Source organism: Drosophila nasuta, chromosome 2L (assembly GCF_023558535.2).
Source record: "Drosophila nasuta strain 15112-1781.00 chromosome 2L, ASM2355853v1, whole genome shotgun sequence".
Classification (NCBI taxonomy): domain Eukaryota; kingdom Metazoa; phylum Arthropoda; class Insecta; order Diptera; family Drosophilidae; genus Drosophila; species Drosophila nasuta.
In genome coordinates, this window is record NC_083455.1 from 16,627,415 (window position 1) to 16,653,666 (window position 26,252).

A 26,252-nucleotide genomic window follows, 5' to 3' on the forward strand; every position below is an offset into this window, starting at 1 on the left:
ACACCTGTTGAGGTCGCAGCTAATGTATTATTCAAATTCATGGCAAAAAAAAGAGTGAGAATAAAAAACGTCTAAGTGTTTAATTCGTTCATGCAAAAGTTCTGGATGAAGACTTTCGCTCACCGCATTAAAGTGCAACAAATAATGTCATGCGACAACAACACACGAATGAAAAAAAATCGCATGCAACATTTATTTACTCAGTTAAGCGTGCAGCGTCCTTTGCTTCTTTCCTCCCTCCGTCCCTCCCTTGGCTACCATCTTTGCTCTCGTAAATCAGCAAAATTTATTGCAAATGCCAGAGCAAAAGGCGCGCACATGTTGTCCCAATTTCAATGTTCACAAATTTTTCGACGGAATTTTGCAAAACATATTTCAGCTTAGCTCACGTTTTTTTGGATTGTAATTTATTTGCAAAGCTCCTCCTAGCCCCGCACTTCACTCTCCGCTCTCTCTCTCTCTCGAATTGAACAGGCTATTGAGTGCAGATGGGGTTTTGGCTTTCCCTCAGCCCTCTTCATCCTGCATATGTGATATATATTTGCAATATCACTATTTATCCAAATGAATAAATTTGTAAATAATTTCACATTTACTGCTGCCAAAATTAAGCAGACATTTAATTTCATTTATGCACTGAGAGAATAGCGTAATGTAATTTGTAATTAATTTGAGTTACTGATACAATTGCTTTCCATATTTACACATAGCAAAAATACATTTTGGAAAGTTAATATTCAGTTAATTTTCAGTATATATTTGTTAGATCCAGTAAATTAAAATTTAAATATTGAAATAACAAGTAAGAAAGCTACAGTCGAGTGTACTCGACTGTGAGATACCCGCTACCCATTTTGAATAAAAGAAATATATTTTGCGGTATTTTCTCAAAATATACCAAGTATACTGCAAAAATACTAAAAATATACCAAATGGTATATTTGGTATATCGATATAGTATATCAAAATATACCATAGACGACACAAGATACCAGATTGTCAGCCAAAGCAACTAAGACCCCTAGAAAGTAGGCTTTTTTGCCCATACAAAAGTATTTCTTTAATAACTTCGACAATTTTTATCTGATCGCAACCAAATTTTCAGAAATCATAAATACTATAGTTATTATTGTATATACATACCAAAATTCGGAACTATAGCTTTAAAATTACGCTTGTTATTCGATTTTTTTAATTTGCGGGGGCGGAAGTGGGCGTGGCAAAAATTTGAAACAAACTTGATCTGCGTGCAAACATAACAAATGCTGTCGAAAAAAAATTATAGCTCTATCTCTTGTAGTCTCTGAGATCCAGTGTTTCATACGGACAGACGGACAGACGGACAGACACACAGACGGACATGGCTATATCGTCTCGGCTGTTGACGCTGATCAAGAATATATATACTTTATAAGGTCGGAGATGCCTCCTTCTACCTGTTACATACATTTCCTGCCGGCACAAAGTTATAATACCCTTCTATGTTACCCTATGGGTAGCGGGTATAAAAATAATTAGAATAACTTTTGTTTAGTGAATGAAGTAAAGTTTTTCTAAATTATCAAATATTGCTTAGTTTTTTTTTTTTATTCTAGTGTCCATTTTCTAAAGCGAATGAAAGATTTTAAAAATATTCTTAAGTCTTATTTAGGTGCAATTATTTCTTAATAAATTATATTTTTCTTTTTAATTGCTAAATAATTCCTTAAAGAAAATTTGCAATTAAAGAATAAACTTTTCTTCTTTTTAATGATAGCTTTAAGAACTTTTAAGTATATATTTGTGTATCTTTCCATGACTGTGGTTCTTTATTCTAATGAAAGATTATTCCAATTATATATTTTATGTATATTTACTACTATTATCCATACGTTATAAGTTATTCCAATATTAAGCTGTGAACTTTGAAATAGCAGTGCGTACAACCTTTCTTAAAAAACAAGAAAACGGAATAAATCTGAAAGTGTTTTTGCTTTTTCTTAACTCTATGCAAGCGATCAACTAATAAAATGGAATATGGACAAAAAACCGTTCTGTAGTTTTGTTTCTGTCCCACTGCTATTTCAAAGTTCAGAGCTGCAGATTAACAGTAAAAAGAAATAAACAACACACATCTTTTAAGTGTCAAAAATCTTCCATTCTATAAATGAAGAGTTCAGCACTTTTAAGACATTTATAGTCGCATATAAGTATTTCTCATATTCCATTTTTTTTTATATTTCACTCGCTTCCATTACAAAGATTAAACCGAATCTATTACCGGATAATGAAGTTATATTTATACTAATAATTTTATTTTTTATGTGTGTTGTAAACAAATAAAAGTGCTGTTAACTTTTTATGATGATGGCGATGATTTGATTACACTTATTTCCTTACATTTGCCATTCGCTTGAACCAATACAACTTCTTTTTTGATTGGCTTCGATTGGCTTTAACTCTGCCCACAAAATGTTTAATCGTTACTGGGTAATGGATTTGAGTTAACCGGATATTCAGTATTCGGTATTCGGTATTTAGTAGTCGGTAGATGGCAGCAGCACGTGTAAATTATAACGCCATTTGGGTAATTGCACTTTTTGAGTGTTTCAGCTTTAGCCAAAATGTGAAACGGATATTAGCCAAGGGCAAGAGTTTTCGGGGGAGCCGAAGCCGAAGTGTTTTTGGCGACAAAACAAATTAAAACTCCATAAAAGTGGATACATATTTTATGCTGTGTTTCTGTTGTTGTTGCTGCTCTTATTGCGCTCGTTATTTGAACAAATGTTTTGGCAATAAAGGCGGCAAAAATCCCAGAAACAAATAACTGGGCTTAGCCAATGAACTCGAGAGTGAGAGTGAGACAGAGAAAGGAAAAGGAAATGCGAAGTGGAAGTGGAAACGAGAAAGTGAGAGAGGAAGAGTATATGGGTAGTAATAATGCTTGGCGAAAATTTAATGTGGCCAAAAATGAGAACGTGGCACAACTGAAATCTAATAAAATTACAATAATAACAACAACAACAACAACAACGAGAGCAACGGCAATACAGAACTTGCCACTGCGAGTGTTTGCAACATTACAAACAAGTGTTAAAATGTTTTAAATTAGTTTTCGCCACTGGAACAGCAACAATAAGAATTACAACGTTACTGTTTTTGGCCAACGTTACTGTTTTTCAGTCTAAAAATTCCGTTTTAAATGCAAAGCTTCACAACGCGAGTCGACATCGTGCGTCATTGTGGCACCCAATGGTGTTGCATGACGCACACAAAACTAATTAAATGTATTATTAATTTATTTTTATTGCCAAATTTCGGTGCTCAGTTTGTGCAGCTGATGTGGCTTTGATCTCACTCGCTCACAACACAATTTACACTCAGTTACAGCTTAATTTATTGTATATTAACGATTTAACTTGAGCTGAAAAAAATGCTTAAATTAAAAAGCGTTTAAAAAGTTCAGCTAACCAAAATGTATAAATAATTTGTATGTATTACAATTTATCAAAGATATTAAGATTTTACTTGGATCTTGTTTCCACAACATTAACACATGTTATCTTATTTATTTTAATTATAAGTTGTGGCAACTTGTTTTTTCGAGCGTCCTATTTATTTTACTCTTCGATCAAGTCTGATCGCGTCGATCTGAATTACTCTTTCTGAAGTACAGAGTTGCAAAAGAGAAGAGAGTAATAATATGAGCGTAACTAACCTGATAAGAGAGAGTTCTCGGAATAGCCAAAAGATCGTAAAGTGAATATTTGTGTATGGTGAGCAAAGATAAGTTTAAAAATTAAATAACTAACAGTTCAGTATGTTAAACTAACCAAAACCTTTCAATTAATTTTATATTTTATTATAGAAATAATTTATAAAAAAAAAAAACTGTGCTTAAATATACTTCTTATACATACATAATAATATTTGTGAAATTTCTTAAAAATTTCAGTGATTTATATTATTTAAAATATCAAACGTAATTTTAAAGCTAAAGCCGTGATCAGATAAAAATTGTATAAATTATTTTACTTTTGAGTGGCAAAAACCGTCTAATGCAATGGGGTCTTAGATGCTTTATATTACATAATGGTATATTTTAGTACTCTGTGGTATATTTTGAATGTAGTACTCTATCTATATACCAAATATAGACCTTGGCACAATAATTTGGAATATAATTAATACTGCACTATTTTTCTCAAAGTCTAGCACACTCGACTGTTACTTTCTTAATAGTTTTCTTTTAATTTTAAATCACAATTTAAAGTAGAGTTTGTATTTAGTATTTTTTTTTTTTTAATTTTAGTGTTGCACTTGATAATTATATAAAATTGCCAAAGAATCACTTTAACTGCTTAAAAATTTGTATAATAGAACATTTTTATTCATTTATTTAATGTACAACTTGTAAATAACGTTTACTTTGATGACTTTAACTTCGAATAACACTTAAGCATTAATTCACATGGCAAATGCACAAACGAATGTCTAAGTCTTACAACCAAATAATATTCAAGCATTAATTCACAAAGAAAAATGCATAAACAAATATGTGCGACTTAAATGGCGCAAAACTTGCTGTCGATGAATAATTCGCGAATATTAATTTCCTGGCAGCAGCAGTTTAGTCATAAATCAAGCCAAAAACTTGCCAAAGCACTCACTCGCACTCACACCCATACAGTCATACTCTTAGTCGTATTCATATTGCTACTGGCTGATATTCATTCTTGGCTGACGTCGTTTACTGCTGCAATTTCCGCAGTTCTAAAGCAAACTCATGGCTTCCTTTGGCGTCAGCTCATAATTCCTTTTGAGTTGACAGTAAAAGTGTTGCTAATGTGGCAAAGAGCCTCCGAGCTAATCAGCTCGGAGAGAGAGAGAGAGAGAGAGAGAGAGAGAGAGAAAGAGCGAAAGAGATGGAGCACAAGTGTGAGTGAGAGAGGCGATAATAATGATGATGTTGCAAGCTGGCTGCAACTACGAGTATAATAAGAAAATGATTTCCGTTTGGCAAATTGGAAAAACGTTTTGTGGCTGCTGCTGCTGCTGCTGCTGCCAGTGAGTGCTGCTGATTTTTCCATTTTCTCAACCCTTTTTCCTTTCGCGTAATCCATTTATATGGTAATTTGGCACACTCACATTCCCATTCCCATTCCCATTCCCATTCGCATTCCTCTTTGCGAATCTTGCTCCCACGCTGCTTGGCTTGTCATAACTATTTCAATTCGCACAACATGTGCCGCAGAGCCGCAGCCAGAGAAATCAATAAGACGCAAGCGTGAGCAGCAAACGGAAACGGAAATAAACGCAGCAGGTAAATATACAATTTATTGCTCATTGAGCTTACTTACTGCGGTAAGTTGTAAGTGCTAGCTAGCTACCTGCCTGGCTGCCTGGCTCTTGACTCTGGTCAGTGGCTCTTGACCAAACAGCTGTGCTTACAGTAGCTCTTTGTTCTGCATACAATTTACTTAAGCTTTTCTTCGCATTTGTTTGCCAGGCTAACTTGCTTTGCTTGCAGACAGTAAGTTGAACTAGGAGTTTACATAAGCTTAAGCTTAATAATTTCATACTTAAATTGAGCAGATATATTTTGATTGACTTTAACCTATCTTAAACTTTAACAGAATTTACTTAAAGCTTAGAGATTAGGTAATAAATATTTCTAAGAAACAACTGCTTAATATAACATTATGAAATTATATAATTTAGTTATAATGAAATAATATTATTTACTTATTTCATAATGTAATAATAAAAAACAAGAGATACCCGCTATCCAAATTGAATAAATGCAAATGCTTCTTTAATGGACTTATTGTACAAATACTCACACCAAAATGTATGTAGTTGCCATTTCTGTGAAGCAGATATTCAGCAAAAACTTTAATTTTTACAGTGAGGAAGTTGTTTAAGGGATTAATTTCTATTTGCCCATATTTCTAGTAAAAGTTTTTATAATAAAAAGAATGCAATCAATATAATCACTTTACTTTCAAGTACTTTTTTTTTAAACTTTCACATAAATTTCGTGCATTGCAATAAACTTTTTCGAGTAGCTTTAAAGCATTTATTGGCTGATAGTTTTCTTAAATGTGTCTTTAATCGATATTAATATTTTATACAATTTAATATATTTCTCTGAATAAAATCTCCATATAACAGTAAGAGGGTTGTGGAAGTAATCTATTTCTATATTTCGAACAGAAGTTTTCATAACAAAATTATTATAATAAGTAAGTTCAAGTACTCTTTTTAAGCCGCCACCTAAGTGTTGTGCATTGCAATAAAATTTTTTCAAGCTGCTTTAAAGAAGCTTTTGTTGGCTGATAATTTTCTTAAATTTTGGCAATACTTGAAATGGCGTGGCATGGCATAGTGACCATTTGATGGCGGGCAGTTAAAATATTAAAGCCACTTAAAACTAATTTCCTTCAATTAAATGTGGCAGAAGAAGCAGAAATGCATTTGAGTGTATACGCACACACACACATGCCAAACACATACGCTTAATGACTTGGCAAAGTGAGAGAAGCAGGAGCTACAGCCAGCAGTCAGTGCATATATTGAACTACAGCAACAACAACAACAACAGCAACGTGAGCAGAAAAGCAACTTTTTCGAAAGTGCTGCATAAAAGCCAGCAAGAGCAGCAGATGGAGTAGGTAGAGGAGGAGGGTGGGAAAAAGAGGGGACACGCTACTGACCTGACCCGTTTCATACGCCAAATTGCTTCGCTGCACACACAAAGTGCAGGCCACCACCTCCCGGTCATGGGCGGCAGGGGGAAGAGTGGGCGTGGTCGTGGTCGTTGGGTACGACGTGCTCACAAACTCATTTTTCAACATTAAAAGCACACGGATTTCATGGCGCATATCCTTTTGCACCTTCTGCGCATTGTGACACACTCTTCTATAGCTGCACCAAGTGTGTGTGCGTGAGTGTGTGCGAGTGTGTGTGTGTGCGGCTTCTGAAATTGTATTTTTTTTGGCACAACGTCCAAGCACAATTAAATCTCGTTGCAATTATTATTACCATTATTACTACGATTGTTATTTTTTATGATTTTCATTGCACTTTCCTTTGGTTTGTATTTTGCGAGTGCGAATGCGAGTGTATTGTAAATGAAATTTACGTGATTTCCACAGTGCTTGTCGAAAAATTCTGTACATCCGGTTCACGGTGTGTCCAAATGTCACGCGTTTCCTGCTCCACCTGAGGGAAGTGAATTTTTTCGTTACATTGCCCGGCGCCCAACTAAAGAAAGGCGGGAAAGGGAATGAATGCTCCAACACAATGAGTAGACAAATGAATTTGCAGCCTTTGTTTGGAGCGGGGAGAAGTGTGGAATGACTGCGCTCAAAAGAAATTACATTTCGAAAAACATCAAATAAAATAAATGCAATGTAGAAAATATGACAAGTGTAATAAAGCAAATAATTACTAAAGGTTTTTATAAGTAGTATATTTATTTAAATAACAATTACATTTGATAGAATTATATTAAATTAAATGTGCAGATCATTTCGGATATAAAACTGCTTGGCTATAAAACTTTGTCAATGAAGAATTTACGTTTATGTATTATAATAAAATTAAGTATACGTTTACTTGCTTCAATTTATAATTTTTAACTACATTTTGAACACGTTTCTTTAATTAAATTATCATGTGAATTGAAACTAAAACCATTTAATAGAATAATTGTATTTAATTGTGCTTATTTATTTATTATATTGAACATAAAGTATTAAATACTAATCTTAATTTTAATATGAAAACTAAAATAAATAAATTTGTTTCATTCTTATGCAATTATCTTAAAACGGAAAAATAATGCCAAAATCGTTGTTAGTTCCAACTAAAATGCTAATCATCTTTATTCAGAAAAATTATAATTTGATATATGTATGGTATGTTTTTTTCACTTTAAATATTGTCGCAACATATAGTACATATATTGATAAACTGAATTGAACTCGACTTTAATTTCTATAAAGAAATTATATAGATATATTTATGACATTTTCCTTTTAAAGGACTCGCTGTAATATGTCAAGTAAACAAATGCATTAAATTCAAATAAGAATGCACATTTATTAAATTAGATAAATTACGTATACGCAATGTATCACATTTGTTTTACGAATTTCCATATTTGTTATTCATGAATTAGCACAACATTTTCTTGAATCAAATTTATATTAATATAAATCAGATTAAATTATTAATTTTGCATATTTTATTAAAAGAATAAATTCTTCAAGTATTGAGAATTGCAGATGAATTTCATTGGATAATTTGAATGCAACAACTTTGTATGTGCGTAATATACGCTGATTGCATTTTCACTTGAGCAGCAAGGACTAGCGACAGATGAAGGGGAAAAGGGCATAAAAGAAGAAGAAGAAGAAGCGGCAGCAGCAGCAACAGAAGTGCAAGAGGAAGTAAATGCACATGGATATTCATTTAATAAAAGCCAACAGCGCACAAATTTTAATGAAAGAGTGCAAATGCGAGAGTGTTGACCATCTCTGAGTGTGCGTTCATACAAGACCAGCTGTGTGTGTGTGTGTGTGTGTGTATGAGCGTGTGTATTGGGGATTTCAAACGCCGGAGGAGAACGTAAAGCCACGACTATAACAACAACAACAACAACTGCAATAACAAGGACAACAACAACAACAACAACGACGATGACAACGACAACAGCAGGCACGGCAGCTGCAATCGTTATATCAATGGGGCTGAGGCAGGCTTCGATGAGGATGCAATGCTCGCTGATAAACTCTTTGCCGGGCGCTTTTGACGTGCCGCGCTGCCCCGCTGAAAGGACATAATAAATGCCAGAACGTCGCATCGTCTGGTCTGCTGCCGTAGAGCACTCAAATAATAAAATGTGTAAAATTCATTTGCAGTGTTCACAGCCCAAAAGAGAAGTAGCCAATTGTACACAAGTGTCTGAGTGTGTGTGCGTGTTGTGTGTCTGTGTTGTGTGCGAGTGTATCTTGTCATTGTGTATTTACGTTAAATGGAAAGATGGTAAAGATGCGGCGCAGAACGTGTCTTGAAAGCGCTTCGCGAGTGCCGCAAACAAATTGAAGAAGATATCAACAAAAATGAAAAACTGCATATTTTGCGTTTTCTTTACGACTAATTGACTCTTGGCAGTGCAACGTTTATGCATTTCATATGCTTAAACGAAGACAACAACTTAAGAAATTCCATTTCGAATTGAGAAGTTTTCATTTATGCAATTTATATTTCACTTCTTTTCCTTTCTTTTCTTTTGCAGCACTTTGCCACACTGTGCCATTTTTCATTTCGTAAATTGCATTACGTTCGAGCATAATTGCGCTGATTAATTCCCATAAAGTAGCTCTGGACTCGAAGCCCTGCAGCTCTCAGTCTTTGCAGCGTGTGTGCGTTGCATTAAGTTTTGCATATTTCTTGAGCCCGAACGCATTGTGTATCACATTTCACCGGCATTTCTTCCGTTTCGCGGGCATTGGCCAAATGAATTGTGGCAACAAAAGTTAATAACAGTCTGCAATTGAAACTTGTCTTTTCTTTTCTGCCATAACTTTAACTGTAATTGTTTTCATCAGCTCATTTCATATGCAACTGAAACCAGGCAAAAATAATAATTATCTTGCGTGAAAAGGCGGAAAATGTTTTCTTAACTTTCCAAGCAGCAATTATGCGGTGAGAGAAAAAACTCAGGTAATAAATTGGTTAAACACTTCTTTTCTGCAGTACATCAAGAAAATGTGTGCAACTATTTTAATTTTTTAGCATTTCATAATTCATAATTACACTTAAAATTGATAATTTCTTTGAGCTGTCGTTTTTAGTAAGAAGTATTTGTCATTTATTTTCTTGGCTTATAAAATATTGTAATTTTGCCATATTTAAAATTTATTAAAACACAAAATTGTATAAAAAATAATTATTTAATCTTAAAATATTATGAGACATATTTTATTATATTATATTAAATTATATTAGTATTATATATTATATATATTGATTAATTTTATTGCTAAATGATCTTTTGACCTTTAGAATAATTTAATTCTTATTTTTGTGCATATTACAAAACTTGGTTGTCAGTTAAAAAGCTTAATATAATTACAATTAAATTTAAGAATAAAAGAATTTAACTTATTTTCGACTAGTTCATTCTATTGCTAATGATGTTTTGACTTCTACAATATAATAATACTTATTTTTTTTTGTAATATTAAATAAATGCTAATCTTATAAATTGAATTTTTACATGTCTACTAATTAATTTTATTTCTAAATGATGTTTAAACAAATTCAATTAATAATTTATAATTTTTTTTTAATATTAAAAAAATGTGTTGTCTTTTTATAGTGATTAACAAAAATTATTAAAAAAAATTATAAATAAATAAATAATTAATTTAATTTGTATATATCTACTACTATTAATTCTATTGGCTAATGAAGCCTTGACTTATACAATGTAATAAGACTTTATATAGTATACATTTGAATACAAAATAAATGTGTTGCCATTTTAATGCACTAAATATATTTACGAAAAATTGATAAATAAAAGAATTAAATAAAAAATATTTTACACACCTCCCCGACGGGGAATTGAACCCCGGTCTCCCGCGTGACAGGCGGGGATACTAACCACTATACTATCGAGGATGTTGTTTGCTACGCTGCCAAATAGCTGTGAAATTGGTAAATTTGGTTGCCCTTTATAAATTGTATTTATTCTTAAAGATGCTACAAGCATTTCAACATTTTTTGAAATCACACAAATCTTATCTTAATTTAGATTACATTATCAAACCATAAAACAGCAGATTATTTATAGCAATAAATCAGATTGTAAACAATTTGAGATAATTTAAATAAAAAGTTATTCTTGATATTCTTTAAATTCGTCGTTGCAATTTTTAATTAATTGTGGTTTAGAGATTCGTAAGATTATGTATAACAATATATTCCATAATAAAAGACACTTTGTTCTTAAATAAATTGCGTATACGCACTGCAATAATTTATTTAAAATGAACCAACGGTACGAATTGATTTTACTTGGCTGCTCAATTATTCAAAGTTGAACAGTAATATATCATCAATTAAATGATATGCAATAAACGCTCATCAAATTACGCATACGCCACGTGTACAGCACTTTGCTAAAGATGTGCTTAAATTGCGTAAGTAAACGTTCAAAAATTAATGTGAATAAGAGTCGAGTGAATTCAGTCAGTTGCATTTCCACGCTGTCATCATTGAGATATCAATGAGAGAGTCTTAGCTGTGAAGCAAATCAGCATTATAGACACACCGACGACGCTGTCCGCATAATAGCTTAATAGCTTTCACTAAGCCTAATGTAATTGCATTAGGTTTGCTTAGAGGCGTGACTCCCGATGGATGATTAGACTATTTGCATTGAACGCAACAAGAGCATAAGCTGAACTGATGCCCTGGACTTGGACAATTTTGAAGCTTAGTGAACATGTGTTCAATGCCGTTGCAGTAGATAATTTCTCATGTTTGTTAGGCAGCTTTAGGTGGCTGCAGTTGCGGCATATATTCAATAATTTAATGGGATTTATTAAATTGGGATAATGCACAAAGGCCCAAAGCTAGGCCAAACATTTACCACACTCCCAGAAGTCAATGGCAAACACGTAAATCGAATAAATCGAGAGAGTAAGAGTTGAGTTTTGAAGTGTGAGTTGAGACAAAGAGACCAATTAATATCACAAATAGCGGTTAACCGCTTGATATGTTATGTAATATGTGTGTGTGCTCACGCAGCTAGCTAGCAGTGAAATCTGAGCAAAGGACTTTGGCATGCAATTAAAAGGAGCTTAAGCAACAAATCGCCCAAAAACTCTTTGGGCACACAATTAAGTTGGACGCATTTTGATGTGGTCTCCACTTTGGAGATGGCAGCGTGTTTCTAACACATTGTTGTGGTTTCTCTTTTTTGTGCATTTAATTACCTTTAGTGTTTTGTGAGTGATTTTTATTTGCCTGAATATTTTCTTCATTATCCCATTCACTTTGTAATCTCATTTGTCAAAGTATCCTTATTCGGTTGTCTCACGACCCGTGTCCATCTCTAGCCAGCAGCTCAGTGAAATCTATCGCCCGGAGCCTGTTGAGAGACGTGCTCCATTTGAATTTATGCAAATGTGTGTGGGAAAACCAAATAGTAATGAAAATTTTGTCGCCACATAAAGCGCATCCACATTTCCCCATTTTCTCCATGGTTTCATTTTATTCCTCTTCAATTTTTTTTTTTGGTTGTATTTGCATATGTTGAAAGCGGATTCTAGAGCCTGGAAGCGTGTGCCTGAGGTTTTGTGCGACGCATTCATTAAGCAATTTGTAACCACAAAATTTAATATGTTTGCTACGCTATTTGTCTAATTCTTGTCATGAGCACAATCCCTTTTTAAGGATCGACCCTTGACCTTTGATTGACTGACAAGTTGGCCTTAACGAGCGACCGAACTAAAGTGGAAAGTAGGAAAGTGGGAAAATGGGAAATGGCAAATGGAAAATGGAACTGGTCGCTATCAAGTCTCGTATGATTGCTGCTTAAATTGTTCTTGTTCAACATTTTGTTTGGCCTGGCTCTAAAAGGCTGAAATCAAATGAAATTTTATGTTGCTTTTGTTGCTGCTTTGCTTTTAAGTATTTCCGTGCTGTGCACAAGCGTGTGTCTAGTTAAACACAGCCCCTTCTCGGCATGCCACACCCACTCCATCGTCGTCGCCCCCGCACTTGTTATCCTGGCATCTTTCTCAAGCCGCCTGGCCTCGAGCTAGCTGCTTTGCTGCTGTCCCTGATCCACTCACTGCGGCCCGACAGTGTGTTGATTTTCGCTTTTGGGCTGAAACATGTTTCGTTGTCAAATATACCCTTTGTATAAAATGCTTGAGGGTAGCTCGACACTACAGATTGCAACCAGAATGTACAAATTCAACGAGGATAGCTATTCGTCTTGTCATCGTTGCTGCAACACGTGCGCATTTGTAGTTTTATTTTGCCAGATTTTCCGGTGCAACATTCGATTTTCAAACCGTTTTTTTCCAGACGATTTTTTTGCTTGTTTTTCTTTTTTTTATTTTATACCCTGCTTCAGAATATTGACAGCGAATGTTTGCTTAATGCTGTCATTGTCTGCGGATTGAGCAAATGATGATAAACAGCTGCAGTTGGAAGTGAAACCCGTCAACAAATACGCTCTAAAAGAAGTGAATTTTAGAAGAATTACTTGGAAAAAGAAAGGAGTATGTGATTGTCGATCATACACAGTCAGACAGCTTTTTGTTATGCTTCTGTTGTCTTGAAGCATTTCATTTCATTTGAAAGCGACAAATTGTGCGTGTTGACTATAGGAAATGAATGTCGTCTATGTGACATGTTGGCAAAATATTGAAATATGTTAGATGAGCAACAGAGAAAAAGAATCCTCAACAAGCAACAAAGAACACGACAAAAAAAAAAAAACACGAAAAATGAAAGGACCGATGACGTGTGTGTGCTTATCCTGTGGGCGAATGTGTAACATGATTTTTTGGCTTGAATTCAATATGCAAGAATTTACTTGCTTTGTCAAGCAATGTGTCACTTTGTTGAAAGCTTACTGCCGAATGTTAGAAAGAGAAATAAAAAAACACCTTTGGCCGCAGCACTTAAAGCCGGTCCATTAAAATGTGTTTACCGAGTCCAACGAGTTGGGAAATCAAAGTCAGCTCTATGCAAATGTTTATGCTATTGTCTACAATCTTTTATCAGCTGACATACACATACACACACATACACTGTATGACTAAGCGAAAGCCAATAGATGTTTAAACAGCCTGAGGTCAGTCTTAAGACAGTAGCATAATATATGTGCTTGTATCCTATTTGGTTTGCCTGGCGTTTGTTTGTTGCACTATCAGCAAATAAAGCCAACACCATCTACAAATACACACACTAGCAAATACACACTCACACAACTTAACAAACAACAGTTTGCATGTAGAAGACAGAAAAAAAAAGAATTTCTCTTGCCCCTGGCGAAAATTCCAAAACAAATATTGTGTGGGTTCTTCTTGTCGCATTCTTTTTGAAAATTGCAAAGCAACAAAGAGAAAAAAAAAAAAAAAAATGAACATGGTTGCCTTTGTGAATGGATTTGGCCCTCTGCGACTTCATTTTGGCATTTTTATAGGCAAAGGTTGTTGTCGCTAGCGGGTGGAGTGAAATAAAATCCTTGCGCAGCCACAAAACAAATATAATAAACGGCTCCTCTCAGTCCTTTGGTGAAGCTGCCGTTGCCACTGTTGACGCCGCCTCCGTTGCCGCCAATGAAGCATCAAATTTACAATATTATTGCTCCCTGTTGAACATTTATCTTCGCGATTCACCGACCGCCCCCTACATTCAAAAAAGAACTGTGCTTTTGCCCGCCTCCAACTCCTGCCACTCTTCAGTGCTTTTGTCGCACGTTTCCGCAATTGTTTAAAGCAGCAAACAAATTGCGCATACGACAAGTTGTAAGTCGGCCAGTACAATGAATAATGCCAGGCAATATATTTAAGCCGGAATTTATGTAAACTATTTTTAGTCAGACAATTTACGGCGGTTGATTTAAATGCAGCTCGTAATGTTAGCATCACAAAATATTTTATCTGCATAGTAAAAATATGTTGGCAACTGACTAAAAACCGATTGATGTATTCTATTCTTGTATTTCTTAAATATCACACTGAAAGTGTGCTGAATAGTAAGAATGAATCTGCATTCATATTATTAAATGTGCATCCTAAAAGTATACATTTAAAATAATTTCACTTCAAACTGTAAAATGACAATATCATTAAATTTCCATCCTAAAAGTATGCAACGAAATAATACATCAAATGCAACTATGCAAAAATATTGTATTTTCATCCTAAAAGTATGCACACAAATTTTTAGTCTCTAATAGTTCCCAAACTGTACGAACACTTATTAAAATATCATCCTGAAAGTATGCAACGGATGTAAAAATATTGTTGTAAATGCTTTGCAATGCCACTCAAACTGTAGAATATTTATACTCCGCAGATGAATTTTTGCATTGCATACTTACAGGTGCAAACAGATAGAGATTTTAAACTACACGAAAATAAGCTATATCTCAGCCATATCCTGTTACATTTTCAAAGGACATATATTGCTAGGATCGCAAGGACCAACTCTATCGATCTGCATAAAAAAGTGATGGGGTTATCTAAGAATCAACACTTGTAATTTTTCAGTCTGTGAGACAAAGGAAATATGTGAAAATCGCTAAGTTTAGGATATCTCGGGAACTGCAAGGACGATTTGAATGTCCTTTGGCAGAATGATAGGTCTTATCAAAATATTTCGTTTGACACATGACTTGCAAGGATCGGATAGGATATGGCCGAGATATACGCTAATTTCTGTATTAAAAAAAAGTCCTTGCAACTTCTCTGTTTGCAGGATATTCGTCCTTATTGTCATTCCAATCTGTTTGTATTGATTAGAGGTATCCTTGTGCCAAAGGACATCCCAATCGTCCTTCAAATAGCCGAGATACTGGGCATTTTCCGATTTTTAGCCAAATTTTCTATACCACCCCCTTGCAAAAATTCGAGGTCACCTTTTTTCGAAGATCCTTAATATTCTTGAATGCCAACCGATAGCCCTGGTTGTCCTGTTTAAAAAGATATAAGTCCTGCCAAGATTCTTAACGATTTGAAAGATTTGAGAGATATGACAACAAAACATTAAAAAATAAAAACAATTAATTTTGAATTTTAACGGATTCTTTTATTGTAAATACAAATTCGAAATTGGCGCTTTACAAATTACATTTTTTTGTAGCATACTTTGAGGGTGTACAAAGGATCATTTTTCGAAAACAAGCTACATCTCAGCGATATCCTGCCGCATTTTCAAAGGACACATATTGTTGGGATCGTAAGGACCAACTCTATCGATTTGCATCAAAAATTTACAGGGTCATCTAAGCATCCAACACATGTAATTTTTGGGTCCTCGGCTCATGAGAATAAGGTAAAATTGGCTAAGTGCGCGATAACTCGGGAACTACAAGGACAATTCGAATGTCCTTTGGCAGGATGATAGCTCTTATTAAAAGATTTAGTTTAGCATATGACTCGCAAGGATCAGACAGGATACGGCCGAGAAATACAGTATTTTCGGTATTTAAAAAAGTCCTTCCAAATCGATTGCTTGCAGGTCATTCGTCCTTTTGGGTATGCCAATCGGTATCTTTTCAAAAGAGTTATCCTTGTGCCAAAGGACATCCCGATCGTCCTTCAAATAGCCGAGATACGGCGGATTTTTTGAATTTTTACCATTTTTCCATACTTACCCCTTAGAAAAATTTAAGGTATATTATTTACATTTTTATAGCATACTTTGAGGGTGCACTGCTAAGAATCTTTGCTTTGCATATTGCTAGGATCGCAAGGAGCAACTCTATCGATTGCAATCGCTTGCTGCCTCCTGCTTAAATATTTATGAGTCCCAGCCAGAGTCTTGTTCATCATATCTAATAAGTTTGCCATATTTTTCATTGACGCCTAAGACTGAAGGGAGTTTTGTGACGTTCCTCATTTGCAGTAAAAAATCCTAGTTATTCACCCCCAGCCACGGCAAATTGTATTGATTTTGGTTGAGGAATTTTATGACGGCAGTCAGCTTACTAAGTTGTTTCCTTTTTGTTGTTTCATTTTTTTGTTTGCTACTTTCTTTTCCTCTCTTCGGCACTCTGTGCTCTTTTACTGCAGGTTGTTAAATAAATCAAAGATTTTTCTTTTTTGCTTAAGTGCTGCAGTTTATGGAATTACTTTTGTCCTGCCATCCGGAGAGAGGAAGTTAACGGGACAGAGAGATGCTGCAAAAAATTTAGATAAAATATTTTCGAGAGCACTTTAAATATTTGCCGATTGGCTTTTGTCCTTTTTGGATGGCTGTGACTCAGCTGGCATCCTTGACCTTAAATGGGAAAATTGAAATGAAAAGTCATTTTTAATTGGTTTTCCATATAACGTTACAGATTCTTTATTTAGTTCTTCGTTTTTTTGGTTTTTTGTTTTCGCTTTTCATTTTTTTTGCATTTTTCGCTTTTATAATAATTTCGTTTAATATAATTGCAATTGTTGTTGTTTCTTTTTGTCTGTATAAATGTGGGTGTAATGTGTTTGTGTGTATATGTGTGTTTGTGTGTGTGTGTGTGTGTGTGAATTGCCTTAACTTACGATTCTTCCCGTTTCTCGACTGCTACCATAATCTGCTTACAATTTTCCACATTTTCAATAATTTTCAACTGTATTTTCCTGCTGATTTCTTCTTCTCGTTTTCCCCTTTTTTATATTTTATTCATGTAGTTCGCATTGCAAATGCCAAGAGCTATCGATTTTGTTTTTGTTTTTGTTTTCATTATATGTTACTTTAGTTTCGCTTGCAGTGTACTTTTAATATTAGTCGTAATTTATTCATAAATTTTAATACTAGTTTCCGTTTGTTATATTTATTTTACTTCATTTTTGTGTTTTCTTTATTAATATTAATTTCTCTCATTTTGTTTTTACTGTATTTTAAAGTGATTTTACATAATAATGTACTTATATGCAAATTTATCTAAAACTGCATTTGAAATCGGCTTTTGGTTTCTTTTTTTTTTTTTGTTTTTGTCGGTTGTTGGTTTGTTTGGTTTTCTGGTATTGTGATTTTCTGTTTATTTCCCATTTTTGCATTTCCATTTCATTTGACTTAATGTGATGCTGTTCTTTTTTTTTGTTTTGTTTTATAGAGGATTCTTTTTTGCTTCTGTTGTTGTTTTGGTAAAAAATGCATACATTATAAATACATAGTTATCAAATAGTATCATGTCAGTGTATGTGTGTATGAGTGTATGTCTGTTTGTATGTTATATGACGTGTGTGTGTGTGTGTGCATTATTTATTTATAGTTTATGTTTATGTACTCGTATATGCCTCTAACTTACGTTACAAAATATATAACAAATATGTGTATAAATGAGTATATAATTTTTTTGCCTTTCTAATATCTGGTTTTCTCTATTTTTCTTTTCCCTCTTCTTCTCCTTTATGTGCTGCTGTATTGTAAATATAAAATATATCCGTACTGTAACTATTTGTGTAGCTTGGAAAGTCAACATTTAAGTACGAATAATCGGCCTATACATAGAACATAATACCGATAAAAAGCTGGCAAAGAAGCTTTTAAATCTGAACTTAAGATTCGATGAATTTGCTTTAAAGTCTTTTTCTGAAATCAAATGATCAATTGGCAGTGTTTTAGTATTTTCTTTTTTTTTTTGTTTAATTGCTGTACTGATCTTCAAAAGCATCTCGAAATGAATTGCATGCAATCAATATAGAATAAAAATTCTCTCGCATTTATCTCGAGTTTACTCGTTCGTAGTGTAGTTTGTGTATATCAAATTTGTAACAGTAAATGTGCTTTAAAATGTTTTCTCTCTTTTTTTATGAATTCATCAAAAAACAAGTACAGCAAAAATGCATTTATTATTAGTATTCTCTTCATCATCATCATCTTCTCTACCATTTAAATATTCTTTTCGCTGTATGGTTTAACAATTACGTTAAAATCTTTGCACTTTTCAATAATCAACTCTTTTGTTGTAGTTTTTCTTTAGGTTCATTTTTTTATGTTTTTATTTTTTGCTTTTTCTTTACTTTTCGATCTAATGAAAGCTGCGTACCTGCCTACAAAATGGGTAAGGGGGAGGAGGGGGAACTTAATTGGCTTTTGCCTGGAAAACTCTATGATTTTATTTATGTATAGTCTATTTCACTTTATGTTCTGTTTGTTGTTGCTGCTGCTCATGCTGCTTCTTCTGCACTAACGATTTCATTTTAAATTGCTAAACTTGGCTGACTTTTTAATGCACAAAAATAGAAAAGATGAAATATTGAATGAAAACACAGCAAACTATTTTACAATTTTGTCAAATTTAGTTGAAACACACACTTGCTTCATCTTTATTTGAGAATGAACGAAATAAAAAACCTTTTTTACGTTGAGAAAGTGAAATGTGGAACATCATTGTAAATATACTGTTGTGTGTGTGGATCTATATCTGTAACTGTATCTCTATGTGTGTGTGTACGTACGATGTATGCAACAAATGAAACAATAAACATTTTGGTTATTATTTTAAATTGCACTCATAACTGTGGCTCAACTTGTGGATTTGGTTTTGGCATCTCGCTCTTCTCTCTCTCTTTCTCCCGCCTAAAAACAAAAAAAATGTATGCCAGGCGAATCTTTATTGCACGGCCTCTAAAAATTGCTGCAACACAAAAAAATATATATATGTATATATAAACTAGCCCAATAACAGTTTTGCAGTAGTTTCTCATTCTTTCTCTGTTGAACTTGTTTTTGTTTCAGTTTCAGTTTCTGTTTCTTTTTCTGTATTTGTATTTTGTCGTGTGGAAAAAGGTTATTTAAATGCAGTTGGTTTTGTTTTTGTTTTGTACGAGTAGTATTCATATTCATATTCATATTCATATATATTTATATTTATATGAAATGTGGTTTGAATGCTGTCATCTGTTTTCTTTTGTGAAATTTTCATTTTCATTTTTGTTTTCGTTTTATCTCGACTCTAGTTTAAATGACTTAATAAGACTTTTTAGGTTCTGCTACCAATTTCGTATGCTTTAATTACTTGCTTTACGTGCTAATACTAATAATATATACAATGTAAAATACTTGTCTTTATCATATAAGTTTAATGATTTCTTTCACGTTTTCTTTTTTGTTTTTCTCTTTTGAAGTATTCCATTTAATTATATCAATTGCGCTAAGTTCATCTAAAGGTAATTCTCTCATTTTTTTTTGTTTTGTTTTTATCATTTTACTCACTAGCAGCTGCTAGTCAGATTTTCATCTTCATTTCTTTTTTTTCCAGTGTGTGTGTGTATAGAGATTTAGCTTAATTTTGTTTTAGAATATCATTTGTAGGAGTATCTTTCTGTTTTGTTTTGTTTTCTTTAAAAGGACTGCTCTCGCATTTGAATTTCGGGACAATTCCACAAACATTTCAATAAATTATCGCGAAATTGTTACGTGCTTGGAGCTGCAAACAGAGATCTGTATGTTTATATATATATTTATATATATATCTCTCTTTTTTGTTGTCTGAAAGAAACTGTTTCTGTCTAGTTTTTCCGCATTTTTGTTCTGTCTGTGAATTTTCGGTTTTTTTTTTGTGTTTTAGTTGTAAATCTTTTTTTAGTAATACACTCAAATATGGCGGACACACACTAAACGCCCCTTGTAATGTCAGTTAAAAATTGTTAATTTATTTATATAGTATGTATATTTAATTATGTTTTTGTTTTTGCATGTATATATGTACGTGTTATGATGGAACGAAAACAGTCTTTGGGTATTCATTTTATATAAAGTTTTTTTAATTATATATTTGTTTTTCTGTATTTGTAAATCTTAGAAATTAATTGTAAGTCAAAACAATCTAATACTCGTTTTTAAGTAAATTCATTAATATCAAAATGAATGTTAAAACTAAATCGTATCGAGAGAGAATTTCGTTTGGCCTCGTGACCTAAAAAATGACTTGCATGGAAGCCAAACGGAAATCAATAACTTAATATGTAAAACCTAAACGTATCGAGTATCAAATAATAATTACAATAATCTACAAATTAATATGCACAACAAATAGAATTCGAATATATATAATTAAATGTTCATCTTGCATCGCTTTCGCACAAAACACACGAAATTATAGCTAGAAATTTCTTCATACACACTTGCCTAAACTAACTTTGGTATGCTCTCTCATCCATTTGCTCTGTCTAAATCTCAATTCTCGGTACGATGAAACGCATTTTGAATTTTGCTGCGTTCACGCACTTAATAAATTAATTATAATAATTGTTTAAATTTAAATGCTGATGAAGTATTTATACAAATGTCATTTTACGTCTCATGTGTGTTGAAGATTTCTATTCCTCTTTTTTTTTGTTTTGTTTTGTTTTGTTTTTACGAAGTTTTGTTTTGTTTGAGAATTAACTTAGTTTTTGCCAACGATAGCTGGATGCTTCTTTGGTTGCGCTTCTTTGTGTGTAAGTCAGCTGGGGGAATTTCTGTTACGCATTTTTACTGTTCTATGCCCTATATCCTCATTTTAAATGCAACTTTGTTTTTGTGGCTACTCATCTGTGTGATCCTCAATCCCGCTTCTCACATGGAGACTTACAACTCGAGCTCGGTACTATGAGGATTAGGCGCCTCGGGGCCATACATGTTGGCCAGCTTATCGAATCGAGGCCCCCAAGCGCCTAGATAATCGTATTCCTGTTGCTCATCATCAGTGCCTGCAAAGAGTGCGAATCAAAGAGTTAGTCAAAACGATTTTAATTATACATTTCTGTTAACAAAAGTGGTAAAATTGTACCATGCATATTGCTTAAAGTATATTTCTGCCTAATTTTACACCCAATATTCAGCGGTTCTTGAGCGTTGCTGCCCTGGAAATGTCAAAAAAGAATTATAGAACCATAAATTAAACGGAAAACACACAGTCTCTGTCTCTCTACGTTATGTTTTCTAGCCTACTTATCGAGAAGGGAGAGCAGCAGCAGCTACACTGCCTGCCAGCGATTGTGTGCCAGTTTCAGTTATTTGCTGGATATTGGGTGCAAAATTCTAGTCATGGTGAGCTCAGAGAAATGCTAATGACATAGGCATAATCAAAAATTGTAGTAGTAGTACTGTACACGAACCTGAGGCCAGTGAGCTGAGTGAACCGGCTGTGCTACCGCCGCCTTCGTATGCATAATTACGCAAATCATCGAAGGGCGGGGCATTTGGATCGCCATCGGCGCGCTTTTTATGCTCCTCGATGAACATGCCCACATTGGGCTCCTGGCCGGGCATCAGTGTCATCACGGGATCTGGAAATAACGAAAGCAAGCAAACAACAATGTCAATTCGTGCATTAATAAAGGCCAATAATCGTTGATATTGTTCATTTGAGTGATGCAAACCAAATGTAATTTTCATCCAATTGCAGTCAATAACGATTTTTTTGGGTATAATTAAGAAGGGCATATATAACGCCAATTTTTTGATATCTCACTCGAAATTTAAAGACTTATTTAAAGATTTGTAATAATTTCAATATTGTTCGCAATAGATTTTCATACTTTCATTTTGGTGAATAAGTTTTACAAATAATTCAAGTACTTTTAAAAAAGAACATCAGCCAGAAATAAATTCTAGTTTATCGGTCAAAAATACTGCTAAAAATTTAAATAGTCACGGTCAACTCTGGTTGAGTTGTTGAATATATTTATGAGCATAGTTGTATGTTGGATATAATCCAATAAGCTCACTTAACAGTTGTTTAGTTATTTTTGCAATAATACCAAAATACTACGAAAAATGCAATTTGAAATTCTGTATGCTGCACTGGATTGGTGCATATTTGAAGTCGATTAAAAATAGTTTAAAAGCAATCAAATATATATTCGAGTAAAAATATAGAATATAAAATTGAACAACACTTACACATAATTGGCATTTTCATAGGCGCCAGCTCGGGGGGCATTGGACCGCCGATGGGTATCTGCAATGGAGTGATATCGAAGGCAGTCATATCATCCTCGCCGCCGCCCTCATCATCATAGTTGATGATATTCTCGCGTACATCGTCATCGGGTCCGGGATATTTGATGTGCGCCTCTCGACGTCGATTGTAGACCACAAATACGAGTACGAGTACTGTGTTGTGAATATGAATAGAATAGCTTGATTAGTTTGAATACACAACTCGTTTCGAGGGTCATAGCATATGCAACAACAAAACGAAATTAAATAAACTTGAGTTTAGCATGCAAAAGCCATTTAAATCGACGATTTTTATTAACGTAACGTAAAGCAATTTCATCTAAAATGGGAAACTACGAACTATGCAGGCAAAAATCTCTCTGCTATCTCTGCTCGCGCACTTTACAATTGCCACAACAAAAATATATATAGAAAAATTCTTAATTAAATTCTTACCAACAAAATAAAAATACCGAGAAATTGCATAAAATGTGCTATAAGCAATATATAGAAAAAAAGAGCACGCGCGAAAAAAATGTATATATATAAAAAAAAAAGAAATCAAGATGGAAGGAGCAAAAAAAAATGAACAAACAAATATGGCGCAGATTGTCCCAGTTTCTGCTGAGTTTTGTGGCTGTTACAGTTACAGTTACAGTTCTCTCAAAATTGTTGGGCAAAATGGCAAAATCGAGCTGCAGGCGCGCCATTGTCCTGCTTTCCTTTTGCCATCTCTTTTGCACTTGGCCCAACGTTGTCCTGTTTCGTTTTGGCTGTGTTTTCTAATATTGTCTGCGCGTATTTCAACATATTGCAGCATCTGTTGCACAGCAAAGTTTTTCCTTTTTTTTTTTGCGTTGTTGTTGTTTCTGTTGCGTGGCCACCGCAGCCGTAGAAGTTGGCCCCAAGTAATTTGCCTGGCCAAGACACACACAAGGCCAAAGCACAAGCAGAAGAAGAGAAGAGGAGAGTCTCAACTTTGTCCGAGCAGCTGGCAATGGCCTCAAAATGGACGTCGCGTAATTGCAATTATTGTGTTACTCAAATTCACATTTCTCCGTTTTGCTTTTCCATTTTCATTTTCGTTTTCATTTCTTTCTGCCTTCGTTTTCCACACATACGCATTCTTTGTTTAATTTACATTCCGTTGATGTACAAAAAAAAAAGAATAACAACTCGTCCATTCAATAAACTTTAATTTATGTGCATCGGTTGGCCGCATGTAATTTGCGGAAATGACTTTTGATATTTGCCACGGCTACTTACAAAGGCGCTCAGACCGAGAGACAGCCTGTGTGTGTATGTGTGTGGGCGTGGCAAAATGGTAAATGTATGGCTTAATTAATTTTCTGGCGTTGGCAATTCCATAAATATTTAAATGACACACGCGTATACGAGAATGCCGAATTGAGCTGCCCGTTCAATCCCTTTCATAAGAATCCAATAAAAAGAAAATACGCGTACTTATAGATACACAGCGAGTGTGTGTTCTCGGTTACAAAATCGCAGCAAATTATTGTGGATTTTAAATTTTTGAATTCCTTTTGAAATTGTCCAAATATTCATAATTTGGGAATGCAAATAGTTCAAATGTAGTTTTGTTTTCGTGAAATTTCATTGATATAGAAATATAATTCATAATTTGGGAATGAGAAAATCTATCGAATTGCGAAATGTAGCAAAAATCTGCTTAATAATCCCGCATAGTCCATATATTGGAATTCACTGTAATTTTAATTTAAGTAATTTCAGTTTTAATGCCCGACAAATTGTAATTGAGAACATGACGCAAATGTATCCAAAATGAAATTAAATTAAACTTGATTTCCTCACAAATTGAAATCGATACAATTAATAATAAGTGTTGCAAGTAATATGCAAATAAATTTATAAATTATTGGAAAAGGCAATTGTAAAGTCAATGCAGAGCAGCTAGTTATTAAAATATCTTTACGTTGGCCATGCAAATTGTTTGCCAAGACTTACTTACTTGAGAGTTTCGTATAACGTATTAGTTTACAAGTTACTTAACCTTAAGTTACGACATCGTTTGCCCTTTCACCTTGTTTATGCTACCGTACTCTATGTGTGTGTGTGTGTGTGTGTTTTGTATACTTACATATCAGCGTGCTGAGGCAAAGGACGAGGGCAATAATAAAATCACGCGACGGTGTCAACACCCCAGAGGCCAATAACTCCAGTTCACAGTGCATGCCCGTGTAGCCCAGGAGGCATTGGCATTCGTATTTCTTTGGCGGATGATGATCGCGACATCGACCGCCATTGCGGCAGGGGAACAACAAGCATTCGTTCTCGTTGACGCAAGTGCTGCCAGAGACTTTATAGCCCGCAGGACACCTAAACGTGACAATGGTGAGCCATGGAGAGCCAGGATAGCAGCAACAGCAGCGAGGAGAGCACAGAAACCCCGAAAGCGTATCGATGTTGACAGCACCCGACAAAAAGTTTCATTTCATTTCGAGAGGTGTGTGCGGTGTGTGTGTGTGTGGCGAGGTGTTTATGTGTGTGTGTGTGTGTGGTTGAATGTGGAGTGTTGGAAAACAAAAAGGAGATTATTTAAAAATTTGTTGTTCATCATGCAATGGAAATATAGTATAGATGAGTGAGAGGAATTTGTTGGCTGTTGGTAAGTTTATGTAGCTGAGTATAGTAGATGTATCTGTAGTTGAAGAGATGTATCTCTGTATCCTAAGCTGAATATAGTAGCTGTATCTGTGTACTAAATGTATCTGTAGCTGTGTATAGTCGATGTATTTGTAAGTGAGCTGATGTATCTGTGTATGCATACTTTAAATGTCTCTTTAGCTAAGTATAGTAAAAGTATCTGTATCTGCATGCAGGTGTATTTCCGTATAGTACATGTATCTGTATCTTTATGTGTTTGTAACTCCGAACAGTAGACTTATCTGTATCAGTTTGTAGTTATATCTGTGCATAACAGATGCATCTCTATGTGTATGAAGGTGAACTGTAACTGTATCTTTGTGTCGTTAAATTCGTATATGGTAGATGTATCTGTTTGTTACTATAACTGTGTCTAGTGGATATATCACACGCAGATATACCTTTTTGTAGCTGAATCTGCGTATGGTGTATATATTTATATCTGCATCTGTATCTGAGTCTTTGCTTTGTTCGTTCTGCACTTTTGTTATACGACTACGTCAACGTTATACGACCGCTGCAATTTTTCTCTTTGCTTTTCTATTTCACAGCAGCGCAAATGTTATGCATATGAGCCTGTATGGGTAGCATGTGTGTGTGTTCTGTGTGTTGTGGAACTGTCAAAAAGTCTTATGAAACGTTCGGTTTTTCGTTGGCAGTTTAAGGGTTTCGTTTCGTTTCAGCATTGACAAAACTTTATGCATTTATGCTGGTGTATACAACGGGCCACGCCCACAACTGTAACTGCCCCCAACTCGCTGAAGTTGTAGCTGGCAACATGGAACTTAAGTGCACTTTTGTTTTGCCACTTGCACTTTCTATTTTGTGTGTTGTTCTTGCTGCTGTTTTATTGTTATGATTATGCTGCAATTGTTGTGGAATTGAATAAAGTTTTTCGACCCTCTTTGCTT

General features: G+C 34.3%; 1 protein-coding gene and 1 non-coding gene across 2 annotated transcripts in view; both read right to left on the reverse strand.

Moving 5' to 3' along the window:
• Positions 1 to 10,602: 10,602 nt before the first annotated feature.
• Positions 10,603 to 10,674, reverse strand: Trnad-guc (transfer RNA aspartic acid (anticodon GUC)). The gene has a single exon. It is a non-coding gene; the product is annotated as a tRNA-Asp (tRNA).
• Positions 10,675 to 17,662: 6,988 nt separating this feature from the next.
• LOC132798434 (neural-cadherin) overlaps positions 17,663 to 26,252 on the reverse strand; it is a 145,355-nt gene continuing 136,765 nt past the window's right edge. The window contains 3 exon segments of the mRNA XM_060810288.1: positions 17,663 to 21,422; positions 21,831 to 22,001; positions 22,618 to 22,830. Of these exon segments, the coding sequence (XP_060666271.1) occupies positions 21,301 to 21,422; positions 21,831 to 22,001; positions 22,618 to 22,830 (506 nt within the window). The 3' untranslated portion in view covers positions 17,663 to 21,300.